This window comes from Aspergillus terreus, genomic scaffold (genome assembly GCF_000149615.1).
Source record: "Aspergillus terreus NIH2624 scaffold_17 genomic scaffold, whole genome shotgun sequence".
NCBI lineage: Eukaryota > Fungi > Ascomycota > Eurotiomycetes > Eurotiales > Aspergillaceae > Aspergillus > Aspergillus terreus.
Window position 1 is genome coordinate 59,180 of NT_165940.1, and position 15,937 is coordinate 75,116.

Below are 15,937 nucleotides of genomic sequence, written 5' to 3' on the forward strand. Positions count from 1 at the left end.
TCCTATTCATAGCCCTCGGGTCATTCGCATGATTCTTGAATTGATATACTCAACAGGCCTACCTGGCCAGTTCCGCCACGCAGAGAGCGCAGAACTCCAGTATTCAGATACCAACTCCTGCTTCATCGGTCCAATGCTCACCTGCCCCTTTCGAAGCATTCTGCCTTTTCCCTCAATGAAGATATCTGTGATCTGCCACCAACCCATAGCGAGCCGCGGGACATTTCGTTGTTCCGTGGCCCTGTAGGATGTTTCTGGCCTAATACACGGAACTGATGGGCGGAACAGGCAAGCCGAAGGCATGCCGACGGCTGGGGCAGATTACTGGGAGACTCACCTGCACAATCCAAGGCAAAACCCCCCAGTTTGCTCCTGAACAGATTAGCTCCCTTTTTACATCTCTTTCCACGCCTAGATGCTTTGAAATCTGACTTCAGCTACCATGGTGTACACTGCGGAACCCTTAGAATACCCGAAAGGGAAAACTCTGCCAGATCTTTTGCTCAAGCTAAACGTGAACAATGTTCCAGCCGAGAGGCCTGCTATAATCGATGGCGTTTCGGGGGCAATAGTATACACCTACAGCAGCCTTCGAACCGCCGTGAGAAGAGTGGCCAGCCACGTCCGAAGTGAGATCCAACTACCCCGCGGGGCAGTTGTAGGGATTCTTGCGGCGAATAGCGTGAGATCAATCACCTCGCTCGCAAAGATATGACCGTGGATCCACTAACATGCTCTGGACGCTTTCAGGATAGTTACCCGGTACTCGTGCATGGCATCTTGGCTGCGGGAGGGGTTGTTTCTGCGTTCAACCCTTTTTATCGAAGACAGGTAGGTCACCACATGGAGACGGGGACCCCGAAAGTCCAAACTTTCGCTTATTCGATGTCACCAGGAAATCGCGCACTCTTTGCGTCTTGCAAAGCCCAAGATTGTGCTGGTGGATCAGTCTTTGGCTGGAACACTCACGGATGGGCTGTCCCTGGCGAAGCTGGACTATGCGCCAGATCTTTACATTCTGTCGTCTGATACCTCCCATAGCGCTCCCTGGGGCCCCATTTTTGATCTGGAACGCATTATAGACACCGGTGCAGAGAGCCCCAATGTCTTGGAAGCGCAATCCGATAAGAACAGCAGCGATGTAGCCTTTATATGCTTCAGTTCTGGTACCACCGGACCGATGAAAGGAGTCGCTCTCACTCATAAGAACATTGTGACAAACATCTTTCAACACCGACAGCGGCTACCGGAGATGTTCAAGAGTCCTAAAACCGTTGCAGCTCTTATCACGCCATTCTTCCACATTCTGGGCCTGGGAGTGTTTGTCTGTCAGTATATTTGCCAGGTGAGAGACTCCAATTCCTCTTCGTGTAGCCAACCAGGGTAACAATCTGTCTCTAGGGGATCCCTATAGTGGTTTTCCCCAAATTTGAACTACCGTTGCTCCTGGACGCCATCCCGCGTGATCGCAGTGAGTCTCCAAAGGGCTCTTTAACACAAGCGGCCTCCAACTGACCAGTACGTCCAGTCACTCATATCAATATTGTACCGCCTGTTGCGCTGAGACTTCTTCAGGCGACCACTGGCAGCACCGCCGATTTCTCTTCCCTGTTGTGCCTCATAAATGCCGCTGCACCCTTGAAGGAGGTGGTCTCCAGCGAGCTGTCGCGACGCATGGGTTGTAGCATCACACAGTGGTACGGCATGACAGAGGCCAGCCCCAGCGTTATTTCTCAACGGGAGGATGAAGTGGGGATACCAGACACAGTTGGGAAGCTCCTACCGGGCATGTCGATGAAAATCATTGATTCGGAAGGCAAAGGTATGCCTCTTCGATGCGTGGAGTGCCTATACTAAACCTGAAATAGAGTGTCCGCCAGAAAAGCCCGGAGAGATTCTCATCCAGGGTCCGAATCTGATGCCAGGCTACGTTGGAATCCAAAATGGGGCAGCGGATGCCGCGTTCATTGATGGTTACTTCAAGACCGGCGATATTGGATACGCTAACGAAAAGGGGTATGTGTTCCTTGTCGGCCGTTCCAAGGAGCTGATCAAGGTGAAAGGGTAGGTCGATTTCATTTGTTTATCCCTATTCGTGGAACCAATTAACGCTCTATTCTGTGTGTCCTAGACATCAGGTCGCTCCGGCCGAACTAGAGTCCATCCTGCTTAGTCACCCCAACGTGCGCGATGCCGCTGTCAAAGGGGTTTACTTTCCAGATCAAGAAACTGAATATCCCGCGGCCTACATCACGACTGGCCTCAAGCAATGTCAGCTTGGGCGACTAGAAGCCGAGGTTGAGGCGTTCGTAAACCAACAAGTAGCCAAGTATAAGTGGTTACGAGGCGGCGTGCATGTCATAGCCGCGATTCCTCGCAAGTAAGCCATCGAACCCGGGAACACTTCTCAGCACAGGGGTCTGACTTAGTTGCCGTGATACTATAGTACATCAGGGAAAATTCTCCGCCATCAACTGCCTGGACCAACAAACAGTCCAGAATAGCACAAGTTGTAGCTACATTTTCAGTGTCCTGTGTTCTGTCATCGGTTTTTGTTTTATGGGCTTGCCAGCCAGACCGAGGAAGTTGGAATTGTGATCAGTTTGTTCGAGCCGTCTATCTATATTACGTGTGTTCCGTGGCTAGCTAGCTGTGTCCATTCCCCTTGCATGTCTGGTCTTGATTTGCGGCACTTTATTTTGCAGTGAGCTCCACAGAGAGCGTCCACCTCACCCTTGTTCCTCCATAAACATTGAAGACCGGCGTGTGCAGCTAGCAATGATGTCACTCAACTACCTATCTCGGTACCAGGGATATTCCGCTCATCGATGGAGCGGAATCAAATTTACGTCCATCTCCAAGGTCTCCCCCACTCCCGGGAGACAGTACAGCACGCATCGGATCAAATCGTGCTCCGTAATCTTTTCCGCCACAGTCCACTCAGGTAGTAGTCACCAGTAACGGGAAGAATGCCATTTTGTGCTACCCCGTAGCCATTGCCGCCGTTCCGCGGCGACGGCATCTCTGTAATTCGCGTCATGCTTCGCTCCAATCCTTATTCCATTGCCCGGGCCTCGGTATCCCTCATGGGGCATGGTATATAACCGTCAGTACACTGCCACAATTTGTGCTATCTAATACACAGCAATCGAAGAGCATCGAAGTCGTATGCACCATCTAGACCGCCACGATGAGTTCTCCCAATTTCGGCAAGACTGCTTTTGTTACTGGTGCAAATGGCATCACCGGGTACGCTATTATCGACCATCTCATACGCCTCCCCAAGGATGAGTGGTATGTTGACCCTTTTTGCGGATCCTATCAGCACCAGCTTTAACATGTCTGGCAGGAGCAAAATTATCATCACATCTCGGCGTCCTATCAAGACTGCCTTGATCGATCCTCGAGTACAATTCATCGCGTTGGACTTCCTCGACCCTGTGGACGAAATCATTACCAAGATGAAGCCCCTCTGTGACGAAGTGACCCATGCGTTCTTTGCGTCATATGTCCACTGTGACGATTTCAAGTTGCTTCGTGAGAAGAACGTTCCCTTGTTCCGCAATTTCCTCGATGCGGTGGATAGAGCATGCCCAATGCTGAAGCGGGTCTGCCTGCAGACGGGTGGAAAAGTAAGCCCATGCTAGCATATTCTTCCATGTCTTGCACGCGATTCTGCGAGCTGAGCTGATAGGTGCCTTTTAGTATTACGGCGTCCATCTAGGGCCTGTCAAGGTGCCCTTGGAGGAGTGGTTTCCGCGGTACGAGGATGGAGGTTACAATTTCTACTTCCCACAAGAGGATTATTTGAAAGAACTGCAGGCTCTTCGAAAGACGTGGTCCTACAACATCATCCGCCCTAACGCAATTGTTGGTTATTCGCCGCAAGGTATGTGCTCTCCGTATCTATACCACAATTTTGTCTATCACTGAACTAGAACGACAGCAAATGGAATGTCTGAGCTGGTGACCGTTTGTATCTACATGCTGATCTGCCGCGAACTGAATCAAGCACCTATCTTTCCTGGAAACGAGTATTTCTGGAATACCATCGACGATAACTCATATGCGCCTAGTCTTGCAGACCTCACAGTTTACGTTATGTCCGAGGACCGTTGCAAAAATGAGATCTTCAACCACACCAATGGCGATGTCTTCGTATGGAAGCATATCTGGAGTGACTTTGCGGCCTTTTTGGGGCTCGAGGTATTTTTCAACTGGCCTCTTCCCTTATCTGGTCACTTTGTTGGTGATAAATGCTAACTATCAGCCAAATAAGGCACCGGAACCCGAATTCGAGAAGGCTCGCGGCCAGGCCACAATGCTGGCCAATGAAGTCGACTTAATTGAATGGGCCAAGGACAAGCGCGAAGTGTGGGAACGAGTTGTGAAAAAGTATGGAGGGAGTGTCTCTGCGTTTGATTATGGGACCTGGGGGTTCTTTAGCTGGGCAACCGGCAAGTCCTGGCTGACCATTTCGTCTGTGAGCAAGGCGAGGAAGTTCGGCTGGAAGAGGTTCGACAACACGACGGATACTTGGTTCGAAACCTACCAAGCTTTCGAAAACGCAGGAATTCTCCCTTCACGAGCTGCTCTGTTGTCTTCATCCAGTCATCTCTGAAGTCTCTCCGGTTTTATCTGTTGTTGGAATGCATGTTTATCCAGTAAACTCCGCAACATGACCCCGGCGGATATTAGCATCATCGCTATCAAACTATGATGCTTTAGAAGTCCATTGGACTACCGATATCTAGTGTTCTTCTTGCTCTCTAAGCAATACGTCCGCATATGTAGTCTTTAGCATCCTTCTTTCCTATTCGGTTAGCTGATCTAGTTGAGCCGACTTTACAGAGGGTGTGAAGGGGTTCAATAGCAGCGGCTAAACACTTTGTAATTACAATCTGTCAGGTTAGGATAACTCAGCTTTCTGATAGTGTAATGCACTGGTTCACCATGTTCCAAATAATATACTTCTAACCTTTTCCATTCAAACCACAACACACTCTCAAGTGAGGTGTATAGATGACTTTCAGAAGACGCTTTGAACATTCAACACTGGAAACATCAATTGGAATGTCTGACCAGGATCATCCAGTGTAGATAGTTTTCTTCCTCGACTCGGTCCCATAAACGGCTCTGGAATAACTACGTGGTTTGCAGATTATATAGTCTACGTAAACCTTGAGCTTTAGAAATCACCCGAAGTCCTGTATTTATATACCAAATACAATATGTAGCTGTTGGAACTCCAATTCAGGATTCAGAAATGGCGGTTTTTCCCACTGTGCCACGTGCGTGGTCTGGAGAGAGATCCGTACATGCATCAGCCTCTCAGAACCCACGGAATAGATGAAATATCTTCAGCAGCTCGTCCAGCGACACCTCGCATGCAAAGTCCCACAAAGTACTCCTGCGATCAGCCTCCATCCAAAAAGAATGACTTATGTCTCACACCTCGTCACCGCAGCCTTCACGCGACCCATAAACGCGGGCGTGGAACCCCTAGTTCAAATCCGTCGACTGCACAGGTGGCCAAGGAGACTGCCCATGAGTGGTTCTCCTTTTCCCTCTCACTTCGAGAAGAGATATTCGGGTATTCTGAAATGCGATATCAAGGGGTGGCTTTTGGTGGGAAGTGTCTCTTGGGCTTCTTGTCGCCGTAATTGTCTACCAAGCCCTTGTAAGTGTGCACCTACCTGACCTTAAAACCTACGCTTTGGATCATAGGTCGACAACAGTCGCAACCCTTTCCGCTTCTTGCTTTCCGTCCCCCGTCCATGGGCGAGTTCCGTTTTCGCTGTGTCGGCTTCCAGTTATTCCGTCCATGCACTCCTTATGCGTGCCTCCCCCTGGCGTCGGGAAGCGGGCTTGATGAAACTATGGAGCTCTCACTGGGCTGCTCAAGAAAGCACCTGTTCCGTCGCGGCTACAGGTTGGGTAAAGATGAAACACCCCGGAGATGAGAGCAGTCATCGAGAGGGGGTTTGACGTCTGTGAATGTGCCGTCTACATGGAAGCTGGCTCATGTCATTACCACAAGAAATTGGATGTTATTAATATGTCGGCTTACTTCGGAATGAGGTTTATCAAAGCTTCTGTACTAGTTCTACAACCTGATGGTCTGATCTACAAAACCGGCCAGTCGTCGCCAATCTCGGGAAGATGCTCACCACGTCCCTCAAGAATCTCATCGATGACCCCAGACTTTGGAACCATATATCTGTCAGTTTGAATACCGATCTTGGCCAACTTGCGCCATTGCTCTATATGAGTCGTCTTGTGGCCTTGGCAGATCTTTCGATTTTCCTGACCCCATGTGAGTGTCTGTCAAAGACTATCAAAAATTTGCAGCGGGTGTACTTACATGATGACCTTTTGTAAAGGCGGCAAAAGTCCAGATCCTCTTTTCCACGATGTCAATGGTCTGGGTGACGATGGTGCCGGTCTCTGGATTGATCATGAGTCGACATGCTTTTGGAGGCTTGTTGGAGTCTCCTTACCTTCCATCCAGGAGATTTTGTACATCTTGTTAGGGTAAATCTCCTGGTACCAGGCCTGGACATAGTTGGTCCTTCCAGCAAGCGGACCTGTGACCGCTCGGTAAACAACCCGGTCCTTGAATGCACCGTCAGCATTGAACAATGGCGTCCAGATCAGCATCAACGCACCGGCGACCTATACCACATCTCATAGGACCAGTCCACTCCCTCAGTGTAGTGATACTGCACACGCTTGTTCTAATCATAATATTTTTTTTTGTTAAGTACTTCTTTCCGAGATTGGTAAAAGCCCGTGGAAAAGGAGAGCTCACCATCAGATCTTCGATCCCCATTTTGGTAGAAAAAGTCGTTCCTCTCGCTATATTGCCCTAGTTGTGATGCTTTTGCCTTTACATTATTCCTCGTGGTTCGCAGGTACTGTGTGGCTTTATAGAACAAGAACAGGCAAGCAGCGGTTGCGTCGGAACTGAACGGAATAGCCAACGATCGCACGGCTTGACGGCGGGGATATCTTGGACAAGCTCCCCTCACAACGGACAACCATTCGTACTCTTAGAGGTTCTGACTTCAGTAGACCCAGAGCGGAACACGTTGGTTCCGGCCGCCCGCACATAGGAGGCCCGTCCGCCTCTCTTCCGGGAAGGGATAAAAACGACTTGGGACACCACATCAGCACCAGTCATTTGATCTCTGCACCTCCGCACATTAATATTTGCAACATCTGACCTTACCATGCCACTTCCCGAAGTCCCTCATGCCTACGTCCCAAGGGACATCGACACCCTGAAGATTCCCCAGGCGAAGCGGCTGGAGTTCAAGACCGAGTACCTCTTCACATATACAATGCAGCTCCCCGAGGACGATCCCCCTTTCATCATCGGCAGTAACGCCGACGGAGTCTCATTGATTATTACGGAACGCGGAACCCGCGTATCAGGGCCTCGCATCAACGGATCGTTCATCCGCGAAGGGAATGACTACGTTACTATCCGCCCGGATGGGAGCTCGATTCACGACGTGCGCTGTGTGATTCTTACCGACGACGGTGCGCGCATTAAGTTCATGTATAAGGGAAAGGGGGACTTTGGTTCGACTGGTTATACAGATGTGCTAGAAGGAAAGATGCCCGAGAAGGTGAAGATCCGTTGCGGACCGCATTTGGAGACTGCGCATCCGGAGTATCAGTGGGTGAATGGGCTGCAGTGCATTGAGGTGGGCGAGGTAAATGTAGTGGAGAAGTATGGGACTTTTGATTGTTATGCAGTCATCTCATAATGATAGTTGAGGGATGGTCATAGCATGCTACCCGCTGCCGACATTCTCCGAGACACCGCGTCATACAACAGTGCAGTTTCAAGACGTCAAAAGCATTTATATTGTACACCATCAATTGGTTCGAATTCTGTGGTAGAATATGGCCATAGAAGATCAATCCTAGCGCAAGACGTTCAAGGAATCGAGAAATATTGTACTCTGTAGTGGCAGGTGTGTTTGCGAAACCAGGGTGTTATCCATGACCTATCTCTGATGGAAACTATCACATCGGTTACTTCGAATGAACGGATCTACCATGAGGTACACCGTAGCCTTCCTTTCAGCTTTAGTTCCTAAGACCCGGATCACTCCGCCTGCGGCTCAATAACAACCTTGACTGCCTTTCCCCCTGCCACTGTTTCGAGAGCCTCTGATACGCGGGTGAGAGGGAACCGATGCGTCACGCAGTCGACAAATGGGAATTCCCGATAGTTGGTCTCCACCAAACGTGCCGCCTGGTAATAATTTTCGGGGGAAGCATAGGTCGTTCCGATGATCTTCAAAGCCTTGTGAACGGTCTCGAAAGGAGACAGCGGCACGGTTCCAGCACCGGCCCAAGTTCCAACCAGCAGATACCGAGCGTTCCGACCCAACAAAGACAGTCCCTCTTCCACGGCGGATGCATGCCCGCTGCACTCAATGGCCAATTCCAAACCCCGCGGTCCAACGATCTCCTGTATGCGAGCGGCACGCGCCTCGGCGCTTCGGTACTCGGCGCTTTTCATGTCTAGCACCTCCGTGGCCCCGAACTTTTTGGCCATCTTCCGGCGTTCCGGGTTCCCCTCAATACAGAGGATGGCCCGCGCCCCAGCAATCTTGGCCAGGAAAGTAGCGGCCAGCCCGACAGCACCGCACCCTTGGACCAGCACAGCCGAGCCGCGCGTAATCGGGCCCATGTTCTCCAGACCCTTCAGCATGGTTGGCAGGGCACATCCAAGGGCAATAAAAGCATCTAGGGGCACGCTTGGATCCACGCGGTAAAAGTTGTTGCTCCGTTGCAGGGTCGCAACCTGTGTGTAGCTAGCCCAGGTGGTCTTGTTCCGGGCGGGAGAGACGAAGGTGCCGTTTCTACAGCCGGTGAGGTCGCGTTGAATCGTGCAGTCGAAGCAGGCGTAACATGGCCGGATCGGGTTCCAGTAGACAGTATCGCCCACCGCGATAGGCGCCCCACTATGGTCAGTTTTCACTCCTTCTCCTAAGGCAATGACCCGGCCCAACCCTTCATGTCCAAGGATAAAGGGCTCGTCATCCGTGCTGTCTCCCTGCCATAGATGAAGATCGGTACCGCATACACCAGCTCGAACAACGGCGATATTGATGCATCCAGCAGGCGGATCAATGTAGTCATATTCCCATATTTCGATCGGCTGGCGGGCCGCCGTGATCACAGCTGCCTTGTATTTCTCAGAGTCGGTCATGAGTTCGGTGGAGGACGGAATGACTCACTTCCAGCAACTCGCTGGTGGTTCAGAAACGAAGGACGCCCAAGATCCTGCGACTTTTAAAGACATTGACGACATCATGCATTTGTTCCGCGCGGCAGGCAACGAGATCATGTTGTCGGGCTGGGAATCATCATAGCATGATGTCTGCCCCAGTCCGTCTCTTTTCCGCATCAGCATGCGTAGGCCGTTCCGTATTTGTTCCGCCTCTGTTCCAGGAATTCTTGTGGGATAGAACCAAACAAGCTTGGAAAGGAACTCTAGTAAGACCGGGGCTTTTCTTAGAGGATTAGCTATCGCCGACAATATTAACTGTGAAATTCTTCAAAGGTAATCATTTATTGTATACACTCAAACAATGTTGGGAGTATTTAGACTATAGAATCCGGTAAAGGAGATCTGTGTAAACAACCTTCGCGCATAACGCCGGCGACAGACGATACATATAAAGGGCTTTTCCTTCCTGTGGGTTTGGAGGTGGCGCGTCAAGTGTTCTGGCTTGGAGAAGCTGCGATTGCACCGCTGGCAATAACGCTCGCGGGCATGTTGATTGTCAGGGCCTCTCACCTCTGATTTGGGCATGCTGCTCCGCCCATTAACATGGGGCTTAGGAAGAGGTGATATGGCCAAAGCCCTCCCCGGCCCACCGCGGACAGGGCCGTTGCTTCCGGCAGCGGAACCGTTGCGGCACTGGCAATTCCGCCCTAGTCAAAAGTCCAGTCAACACCCACCTTATCTCACCACCGTATCTTGGAGGTTCGCAATCAATACAGTCATGTCAAGCCCTCTGCTCACAAGGTCATGGGTGGTGCCGGCCACTCATCCTCGTGCTCCGCTGACAGTACAATCGCCCGAGGCGCAACTGTTCGTCGCAGTCAACGAATACAGACCGCGCAGGGCGAGTCCTGGGGCAACTATTCTCCTAACGCACGGGACATCATTCTGCAAAGAGCTCTGGGAGCCATTGATTAACTATTGGTTGCGGGACGATAGCCCCCTCAAAATCCAGGCAGTCTTTGCTATGGATGCCGCAAACCACGGTGACAGCGCCGTAATCAATCAGAATAGGCTGGGCTCCTCAAGTCAGTAATACCGCCATTTGCCATCGACTATATCCAATACTCCATCTAAATTGAGTTCATGCTAACTTATTCTTCTCTATGCTCCGTAGCGTACTGGCCGGACCATTCCCGGGACATTCTCGGCGTCTTGGATTATCTTAGAGCTGACGGACCTTTGATCGGCATAGGGCATTCCTTCGGAGGAGGTACTCTGTAAGCAATCGCCGTTTGCAAGCATTCCAAACAGTCGCTTACAGATCTTGCACAGGGCACATGCTTCCATCCTCTCCCCGAAAAAATTTGATGCAACGATACTCGTCGAGCCCATCATTTTTCAAATGAAAGAACAGACTACTGCTATCGCGAAATTGGTACTGAATCGAAGGGATACATGGAAGAACCGGTATGGCACCCGTACCGGCTACCTGGTCCCCACTGACGCCCATTGGAGAGAGGAGGCGTGCGCCCTAATCTCCAATAGCAAAGGATTCGCAGATTGGACTCTCGACCAACGAAAACGTTATGCAGTAAGCAGCTCTCCGAGCAAAGCTTTGGCTAGTTATTGACGCCGCCGAGACGTTTGCTACACGAGACGTAACTACTTCGCCCCAGGGCACGAGAACATTGAAGACCACGAAGGAGCAGGAATCGGTATACCTTTCATCTTCGCGTTCTCGCAGAAAGGACGCATGGCCGCTCACAACTAAATAATCCAGGCCACGTACTTAGCCGGTCCCCATCCGGAAATCATCCACCTTCTCTCTAAGTCGCGGGAACCTCGTTACTATGTCATGGGCGGGAAGAGTTTGGTCTTGTGAGTGCTGGCGCGTTCCATGCTGCCGAGGTAGACGAACCTGTCGAGACTGATACCTTTTGGTTCGTGTAGAAACAACGAATGTCGAGCAATTATCCAGGACTTGGCTCGTGTTCATGGCGACATGGTCGTCATTGGGGATGGAGGGCATCTGGTAAGATACAATCCCAGGATTGCAGCAAGGCACCGCTGATACATATCCCCAGTTGCCAATGACACACCCTGCTGAACTCGGTAAGGCGTTTTCTCCATGCCATAGTTAGAAGTCTAATTCTTTGACCAGGGGCTATCGTTGAACAGTTTTTAAGCAAAATATTGTCGAGCATTGCTTATACACGGTCCGCTTTGTGACCATATTAAATGTCCTCCAGATAAGTATGTGACCCCGTTTCTGCCTCTTCCCTGTCCTTCTCCCGCAGCAGATCCTAGCTTGTTCATTAATTTTATTCTAGTCGTCGAAATATTATGGCTGACCCCCCACAAAAGCTGTGGTCTTGGTCATCACAGTATTGTACAGGGCCGAAATACTTGTTTCCACTACCGCATACCCCGTACAGGGCCAGGCAAAGTACAATGCCTTTGACTTGGCGCTTGCGAGGGCGCTCCTTCAAGGCGAGCCATGGAATGGCTGCCAGCAATCGCCAGACTGTTATTTTTCTACCGGCATTTTCTCATACCACACATAAAAATTACATGCGCTTTCTCAGGCCTTCATTTCCTAGCAATCTCTGGCGTGGACACCAGCCGCGCTGGAAAAAGAACATTAAGAACGCCCGATTGCCGAGTATGGAGGTAAGCAAGGAAGACCAGATGGTTCATTAGTCTTGGTCAACTGGATGCATGGGCGTGTGACTGTATTCATCATGGACGGACGCCGATGCACTAGTTCCTGGTATGTAGCTTGATGCGCGACCTGTGCGTATTAGATATGGTTGGGAAGATCACTTTCCAGTGCTAAGTTAGCTAACCAGGACAGATTATTGTTTATTGCACTGTGCGCGTGGATGGCTTGGTGGATGAATTCGTCTGTGGTTGCGCACGGCTGCATGAGCCACCCCTTTGCAAAAAGCGGATGGCGGTGAATCCCACTACGCGCACATCGTCCGTCACCGTACTCTGGGAATATCACCCGAAGGGATTTTCGTCCGTACCCACGCCGACCCAGTTCCTTTTTCTTTTTGATTTCCGAAGTTAAAATGTTGGGTCAGATTGCATTCAACGTGGTATGCATGATTACTAGACTTTAGCTTGGTGGGAGTCTGAGAATGGTGCAAGAGAATCAGTAAAGCCTACCCCAGAAGCCCCAATTATAATAAATCACAGTCAGATATTACTCTATTTAACATTTTTAGCTTGCTCTTTAACTTTATAGCTATATTACTAATCTATCTTAAGAATTCTTATACTAATAACCATCCGACGCCATCTGCAACCTCTAAAAATTCGCTATATTAGATTTAAATTTTATATTTACTAACTAGTGAAATTATAGAAAGATATCTAATAAACTAGATAGCTAACTTAATAGTAAATCTAAATAGAATAGATAGTTTTAGTAATTTTCTAAGCTAATTAGCGCGCTTCTTTACCCGCACCCTAAATAAAATATATCTTTATTCTATTATGCCCAGTTGGTTAGGGCCCAGTCTGTTGTCTGTTGGAGAATCTGTCATGGTTACCCCCTAAAAGTGCCTATTCCATCCTAACAATAATCCCTAACAGGAAATCATCACGCTCCACTAACTCTAAATAGAAAACCGTCGCGCTCTTAGTAAATAATATAATTCAGGTCGAATTCGACAGCAAAGTATATCATTAAACTATATTAAAATAATATATTACTAGTGGAGAACCCTTAAGAATAAGCTTATGAAGATGTCCAACTTATGGTACTCTTTAAAATCGCCTTTATCATCCCAAATCCTAAGTAGTTGACTATTGGCATAACATACTTCCGACGAGAGCGTACGACTTAATTTACCTGGGATCAGAGTAGTACAGCCCAACGCGTTGCGATATACAATATCCTGGAGACATGGTAACTACTGCGAGAACTCTAGGCCACCACCTCCATATGCTCACGTTGAACGACTGGAGAATGCAAATATTGGGCATGAACATTAGCGTCCTGCGTAACGAGACCACAATGCTGCCAATAGCTCTGTCAATTTCAACAACCAAGGAAAATTAGATACCCTAATTCCACAGGCCGAGCAGCCAGCCAATTACAAATTGGAGCATTCTGCTTCAGGAGTTCGTAGGAGGAACAGATGGCAAATGTGCCACTCCACCTGGGGTATTATCGCAAACTGTGGACGGGACTGGCAGCCGCCGTCCAGCATTGGGTGCGATTCAACCCTTCAATCAGACTGTCCAATATTTGAATTCTCCGTACATACACACTAGACGGATTTCACGAGACAAAGTCTACAGCTGGACTAATCATGTACTGTACTGAATTTGCCCGTCCTGCTCGCATTTGCTGACAGAGACCCCCTGTCCATCCACAGCGGTGCGCCGAGACACTTTCCAGAGAATATGTTGGCTGAGTCCGAGTTGCTCAGCCAGGGTTGTGCGAGGAGCTAGCGAGCAGGCGTGGCGAAATAAGCCTCCTCAGCGAGTCAGACCTAGACCCAACGAGACACGAGCCCGGTGGTAATCTAGCCAGTTCATCATTGGGCTGGCCGTCTTGTTTTCCGATTTGACATCCCTTGCGGGCGGCGAGCGTGGAATAATCTCGCGAGGTCTATACGAACAGACGGCGAGAGAGGGGGACAGGTGCGCTCGGCTTAGAACCACCTATCGAGCAGGACCTGGAACACTACCGGAACTCGGCCGACGCGAAAACAGGATAGTGTGATTCAACGTTACATAGCTCGGATGTAGTTAAATTTAATCTAGCGTTAGATCGGCACCATCGCGCCGAGCCGCACCAATCACACGACTCACTTGAAATGTATGCCCCTGATCCAGCTTCTAGCCGAGCAGGCTAGTGCTGACAACTTCCATTGTTTCATGCTGTCTCACGTCCAAGCGACCATGAGGCGCCATGGGTTGATTGTCTGTCTGGCGCAGATACCGCAAGCTCCACGATGGCCGGAATGGCCGGGATGGTCTATTTTCGCTACTCATTTTGCCTTAGATCGGTTTGATCACGGACCCAGCTGTAGTCGCTCATCTGTTCCGACTTTTGCGTCGACAGAGATGCACCTCCAGGCAGCATGCCTTTTAACGGTTGATTTTGTTCAGCCTGTGGGTTTACATCATCACCATGTACCCGACAGGAATCCGATGCCGTGCCTTCCGATACCCGGTGCGCCGTCGCGTATGCACATTTGTCCTGATCCTATCCCTCTACTGTCTACTACACTACCTTCCGGATCTGCCTGCGACGCAGGGCAATACATGGGCCGACCAGCGACCGCCAAAGCACCACGTAGACGAAAAGCCTCATTTCCTTTACCGCTCGCCCTTACGACAGAATCCCGACCTCGAGTATGAGAAACAGCTATCCAATGCTCTGCAGAAGTTCGAACAAGAGGTCCTTGCTCGCAATGGGGGAAGCGAAAGGGCAGAGGATCGCATCTGGCAGATTGCACAGGATGAAGACTATCGCGGGTCCGACTCGCTCGCGTTCGAGCAGCGAAATCACGATTGGACATATACTGTATGCTTGCTAGCAACCCTCAAAATCCCCCTTGTGCAAGCATTGAACCGCAGAAGCTAGTATCGGACGCCAAAGCCCTCGAATTCGTAACTACCGAACTATCCGCCATCCCCGAAATCGCATCCGTCTACCGATCTTACCCGTATAATGTTCTGCGCGCAGACCTTCTCCGCTACCTTCTTCTCTGGTACTATGGGGGCTTCTATGCAGATACAGACGTGATACCCGCTAAGCCGATTAAGGAGTGTCCCGCATTACAGCCGGTCTTTACATCTATATCTAATCACAGTGGCGTGCCGACTGTCTCGCCGGCGGTATCCCTTGTCGTCGGCGTTGAGATCGATGAGCCGTACGCAACGAGGCAATTTATGCGCGACTGGCGCTGGACCCGGAGATACGGCTTCCTCCAGTATACAATGTATGCGCCGCGGCGATTTAGCCCTCTCTTAAGGGAGATCATAGTGCGAGCGATATCTCACACCCACCAGTATGAGTCGCAGCGCTGGGGCCTGTTCCGCAGGCTGCGGTATACGCAAAAAGCTATATTAATGGTGACCGGCCCGGACGTTGTTACAGATACAATCCTCGATACAGTCTCTACGTCTCTGCCGTCCACACATCCACTAGTACAGGAGTCGGTCCGTGCAGATGCGGAGATCGGTGACCTAGTCTCACCTGAGACGGGGGCGACACAGCAGCGTGTGACATGGGCGCCATTTCATAGACTCCAGCATACCTTGTGCATCGCAGAGGATGAGGCAATCCCGACCGCGCCGATGGGCGGTCTCTGCGTGCTCCCAATCAGCGTGTGGGGCAATGGGCAGAGACACAGTCAGGCGGAGGGGTTTCGGAGTCCGCACGCCTGCATCAATCATCGATTCAAAGGGTCGTGGAAGAAGGGCTGGAGGCGGTATATCTCTGGGTGAAGACCAACGGTTGGCTTCTGATCTGCATCATCGGTGGATGACGACAAGTACCGTCGGCGAGCACACTGCCCCTTGGTTATACATCGAGCAATCTACGGTCCTGTACTACTGGTATCCTTCGCACAGGCATTTCGTATGGCTGAAGACAGCGGCGCATGACCCCACCTGAATGGCTGTAGATTAGAATAACCGGTTTGGCGGGACGTAGCAGAG

At 50.4% G+C, this 15,937-nt stretch overlaps 8 protein-coding genes across 8 annotated transcripts; 6 read left to right on the forward strand and 2 right to left on the reverse strand.

Annotated features, from left to right (window-relative positions):
* Positions 1–442: 442 nt before the first annotated feature.
* Positions 443–2,384, forward strand: ATEG_10234 (uncharacterized protein; the record flags this gene model as incomplete). The annotated part of the gene is made up of 6 exons (XM_001218581.1): positions 443–682; positions 751–831; positions 896–1,328; positions 1,529–1,822; positions 1,869–2,064; positions 2,132–2,384. 6 exons carry the CDS (start codon positions 443–445, stop codon positions 2,382–2,384), a joined length of 1,497 nt encoding a protein of 498 aa, XP_001218582.1.
* An 806-nt stretch (positions 2,385–3,190) lies between these two features.
* On the forward strand, positions 3,191–4,621 carry ATEG_10235 (SDR family oxidoreductase; the record flags this gene model as incomplete). The annotated part of the gene is made up of 5 exons (XM_001218582.1): positions 3,191–3,294; positions 3,326–3,632; positions 3,706–3,889; positions 3,947–4,206; positions 4,271–4,621. The coding sequence occupies 5 exons, from the start codon at positions 3,191–3,193 to the stop codon at positions 4,619–4,621; spliced, it is 1,206 nt and encodes a 401-aa protein (XP_001218583.1).
* Positions 4,622–6,126: 1,505 nt separating this feature from the next.
* Positions 6,127–6,832, reverse strand: ATEG_10236 (uncharacterized protein; the record flags this gene model as incomplete). The annotated part of the gene is made up of 4 exons (XM_001218583.1): positions 6,127–6,324; positions 6,365–6,447; positions 6,501–6,615; positions 6,812–6,832. 4 exons carry the CDS (start codon positions 6,830–6,832, stop codon positions 6,127–6,129), a joined length of 417 nt encoding a protein of 138 aa, XP_001218584.1.
* A 400-nt stretch (positions 6,833–7,232) lies between these two features.
* On the forward strand, positions 7,233–7,785 carry ATEG_10237 (DUF3237 domain-containing protein; the record flags this gene model as incomplete). The annotated part of the gene is made up of 2 exons (XM_001218584.1): positions 7,233–7,721; positions 7,765–7,785. 2 exons carry the CDS (start codon positions 7,233–7,235, stop codon positions 7,783–7,785), a joined length of 510 nt encoding a protein of 169 aa, XP_001218585.1.
* A 334-nt stretch (positions 7,786–8,119) lies between these two features.
* On the reverse strand, positions 8,120–9,232 carry ATEG_10238 (zinc-binding dehydrogenase; the record flags this gene model as incomplete). Its single annotated transcript, XM_001218585.1, has 1 exon — positions 8,120–9,232. The coding sequence occupies one exon, from the start codon at positions 9,230–9,232 to the stop codon at positions 8,120–8,122; it is 1,113 nt and encodes a 370-aa protein (XP_001218586.1).
* Positions 9,233–10,031: 799 nt separating this feature from the next.
* ATEG_10239 (uncharacterized protein) lies at positions 10,032–11,438 on the forward strand (the record flags this gene model as incomplete). Its single annotated transcript, XM_001218586.1, has 6 exons — positions 10,032–10,338; positions 10,506–10,530; positions 10,586–10,844; positions 11,034–11,131; positions 11,204–11,285; positions 11,415–11,438. 6 exons carry the CDS (start codon positions 10,032–10,034, stop codon positions 11,436–11,438), a joined length of 795 nt encoding a protein of 264 aa, XP_001218587.1.
* A 266-nt stretch (positions 11,439–11,704) lies between these two features.
* ATEG_10240 (uncharacterized protein) lies at positions 11,705–12,326 on the forward strand (the record flags this gene model as incomplete). Its single annotated transcript, XM_001218587.1, has 2 exons — positions 11,705–11,923; positions 12,108–12,326. The coding sequence occupies 2 exons, from the start codon at positions 11,705–11,707 to the stop codon at positions 12,324–12,326; spliced, it is 438 nt and encodes a 145-aa protein (XP_001218588.1).
* A 2,076-nt stretch (positions 12,327–14,402) lies between these two features.
* Positions 14,403–15,724, forward strand: ATEG_10241 (uncharacterized protein; the record flags this gene model as incomplete). The annotated part of the gene is made up of 2 exons (XM_001218588.1): positions 14,403–14,749; positions 14,812–15,724. The coding sequence occupies 2 exons, from the start codon at positions 14,403–14,405 to the stop codon at positions 15,722–15,724; spliced, it is 1,260 nt and encodes a 419-aa protein (XP_001218589.1).
* Between the last annotated feature and the right edge of the window lie 213 nt (positions 15,725–15,937).